The 3,236-nt window shown below is 53.8% G+C and overlaps 1 protein-coding gene across 2 annotated transcripts in view; it reads left to right on the forward strand.

Moving 5' to 3' along the window:
• The first annotated feature begins 10 nt into the window (after positions 1 to 10).
• RGS16 (regulator of G-protein signaling 16) overlaps positions 11 to 3,236 on the forward strand; it is a 4,893-nt gene continuing 1,667 nt past the window's right edge. Inside the window, exons 1-4 of one of the 2 annotated variants that reach the window (XM_005880217.2) lie at positions 11 to 241; positions 1,323 to 1,433; positions 2,205 to 2,269; positions 2,556 to 2,722. In XM_005880217.2, the coding sequence (XP_005880279.1) occupies positions 198 to 241; positions 1,323 to 1,433; positions 2,205 to 2,269; positions 2,556 to 2,722 (387 nt within the window). In that variant the 5' untranslated portion in view covers positions 11 to 197. The remainder of the gene's footprint in view (positions 242 to 1,322; positions 1,434 to 2,204; positions 2,270 to 2,555; positions 2,723 to 3,236) is intronic. The other variant, XM_005880218.2, reaches the window with a different exon arrangement.

The raw sequence follows: 3,236 nt of genomic DNA on the forward strand, positions 1-3,236 counted from the left end.
CGGGGAGCAGTGCGCCCCGCCCCCTCCCCTCCGAGAGAATAAAAGCCGCCAGACCGCGGGCTCAGAGCGTGCAGCCTGAAACACCCAACCCGAGCAAGCGAGTGTCAGCCGCAGCGGACCCTCTGCCTCTCGCGCTGCCGTGCCCACTGGAGCCCGCCGCCGATCTCCCCACGACGTGCTGCCCTGCGCCCGCAGCCATGTGCCGGACCCTGTCCGCCTTCCCCACCACCTGCCTGGAGAGGTAAGAGGGGCTTGTCCCGCCGCCCGGAGGAAGTGGGGCGCCGGCTTGGGGACCAGGGCGGGCGGGATAATAGGATGCTGAGGATTGATGGGCGAGGCAGAGGTCACCTGGGTGCCGCTTGCTTAGCTGCTTCCCTTAGAACAGCGGTTCTCAACCTGTGGGTCGCGACCCTTTGGGGATCGAACGACCCTTTCACCGGGGTCGCCTAAGACCATCGGAAAACACATGTATAATTGCATATTGTTTTTGTGATGAATCGCTATGCTTTATGTTCAATTTGTAACAATGAAAATACATCCTGCATATCAGATATTTACATAACGATTCATAACAGTAGCAAAATTGCAGTTATGAAGTAGCAACGAAAATAATTTTATGGTTGGGGGTTACCACAACATGAGGAACTGTATTAAAGGGTCGCGGCATTAGGAAGGTTGAGAACCACTGCCTTAGAATCTCAGAGGAGCAACGGAGCCAAGAGGAGAGAGGAGGGAAAACAGGGGCCGCTGCTTACTGTCCTTCTCTAGCCGCTGACAAAGGGCAGTCCTTCTCAGGTGACCTGCTGGAGACCACGTTGGCGTCCCCAGGCCGGACTGACCATCTCCCTCAGTTTCTTAAGCACTTGGTTTTTATTGGCTAGCCCACACCTGGGGGCGTGGCCTCCTCTGGCCTTGGGAAGGCAGGGAGGTGGTTTTGGATCCGCAGGTGAGGGATGGGCCCACTTCCCAGGCGGCCACTCAGCTGCCCCCAATCCTTGCTGGAGCTGGAAAAGATAAGATGAGGAATTAGTTTCCACGCAGTTCCAGAAATACTCAGCACAAGCCCAGAGGGTGAGAGCAGTGTGACTTAACTGTCTGAGGTGCTGTAAGCTCAGACAGTGTAAGACCTACCGAGGCCCGGCTCAAACATTCCTTTCATTGTTTGGGACTTCTTGGTACTAAGGAGAGAAGCCAAGTTCCCAGGAACCCTTGAGGCTGGAATTCAGGGGGCGCCAGCCGGAGCTCTTAGACCCCATAAACCTCTCTGCCCTGGCTGAGCACATGGAGAATCCTTATACGTATGCTCCTGCTTTGTCTTCCAGAGCCAAAGAGTTCAAGACCCGGCTGGGGATCTTTCTTCACAAATCAGACCTCAGCTCCGATACTGGGAATGCTGGCAAGTCCGAGTGGAACAACAAACACAGCAAAGAGCGGTGAGTCCTGCTGACCAGCCGAGGGCCCCTAGAGGAGACCGAGTCCGATTTAGGAAAGGAGTCATGAGAGGGAGAATCCAAGGAGAAACCAGGACATGCTGGGAGGGACCTGGGTGACCCCCTCCCTGGGCTTCCTGCTGGTCCGCTATGGCAACTTGGCTCCTGGGTGACTGGGAGGATGGCTCCAGGGTTCTAAGTCTGCCTACAGATGAGTGTACCCAGGACCCGAATGTCCAGTTACCATACTCTCCCACCTGGAGATGTCATTGCACATGCAACCAGGGCTAGGACAGGGTCCACGGCCCGCTGGAAGTTTTCAGTCAATGGCTCTGCTTCCACGGGTGTGCGCCTTACCTAAAAGCCCTTTCGTATTGAACATCAACTGTGCCAGGTGCTGTGCCAGGCTCTGGGGCTCTGGGTGACATACCCTTTATTCACGAGGCCCTATTTCCTTGGGGAAAAGTACAAAACATCAACCGAGAGTCAGGGGAAAAGAAAGAATCTCGGACAGCAAGGAAGACCGCCTTAGAAGATATTTACTGAGGCCAAACGGGGCCTGGCTTTGGTTCCTGGTTACAGACTTGCCTTCTGGAAAATACTTCTGTTTCCCCTCCCCCCAACCAAGGGTTGGAGGAGTCGGTTCCAATCATCGCCGAGCAAGTCTTCGTGTGAATTAGGCAACTCCCATCAGAGTTCTGGCTAGGATTTGTGCTATGCATGAATTGGTTGGCCTTTTTCTTTAAATTAAAATCTTGGCCTTTTTTTTTTAAGCAGAAACTTCTCAGAAGATGTGCTGGGATGGAGAGAATCGTTTGACTTGCTGCTGAGCAGTAAAAGTGAGTAGGACCCTGTGGTGTCTGTCCGTGGATGGCACGTGTGCGCTCATGTGCTTGGGGGGCCAGCCTGAGAGATGCTGAAAGGGTGGGCAAGATAACAGTCGTAGTAATAATAATAATGATCCCCGAGTCTGCCAGCCTCTGTTCAGAATACAAAGGCAGGTCCTTGTTCGAGAAAATTGCATCCTAAAAATAGAGCTGTTAGCGGCAATGGCTGTCTTCGCTTCTTTTATTCCCTGCTGTTCCCTCAGTCTGACCGGTCTCTTCCTCTCTCCCTCCAACCCAGATGGCGTGGCTGCCTTCCATGCTTTCCTGAAGACGGAGTTCAGCCAGGAGAACCTGGAGTTCTGGCTGGCCTGTGAGGAGTTCAAGAAGATCCGGTCAGCTACCAAGCTGGCCTCCCGGGCGCACAGGATCTTTGAGGAGTTCATCTGCAGCGAAGCCCCAAAAGAGGTCAGAGCCCAGATATGTCCCAAGATCCTCCGGACCCTGCCTGCTCCTTCCCCACTGAGAATTGGCGGGGGGGGGGGGCTTTGTGCCACCCTTGGGTGCCATTACCCTCAGACTCACTGACGGGGTTGAAGGGGTTGGCAGGTGTTTTGGCATCTGTCCATACCCACTCTTGCAGACTGAGCCATTTTTAGAAGCCCAAAACACACAGCTGGGGAGCCAGGTCATTGTAGGGACCTTGTGTAACCTGCCTCGCTCCCCTGGCTGGCCTGCCTCAGATGGGCAGCTCTGTGATCAGTGAACTTGCAACCTTCTCTCAGGCCTGGCGCCTGCATTTGATAAAGACCATGGGGCCACCTAGTGGAGAGATGAGAGTAATGCTTTGCTTTTAGTGCCACGGTTTCTATTTTATTTTCTGAGCACTTTTGTCTAGTCCACGTTATTCTGTAAAGGTTTATTGAGCATCAGTTCCATGCCAGGTCCTGTTATAGTCATTGGAAAGAGAGCAGTGAACAAA

Source organism: Myotis brandtii, unplaced genomic scaffold, assembly GCF_000412655.1.
Source record: "Myotis brandtii unplaced genomic scaffold, ASM41265v1 scaffold630, whole genome shotgun sequence".
Lineage (NCBI taxonomy): Eukaryota > Metazoa > Chordata > Mammalia > Chiroptera > Vespertilionidae > Myotis > Myotis brandtii.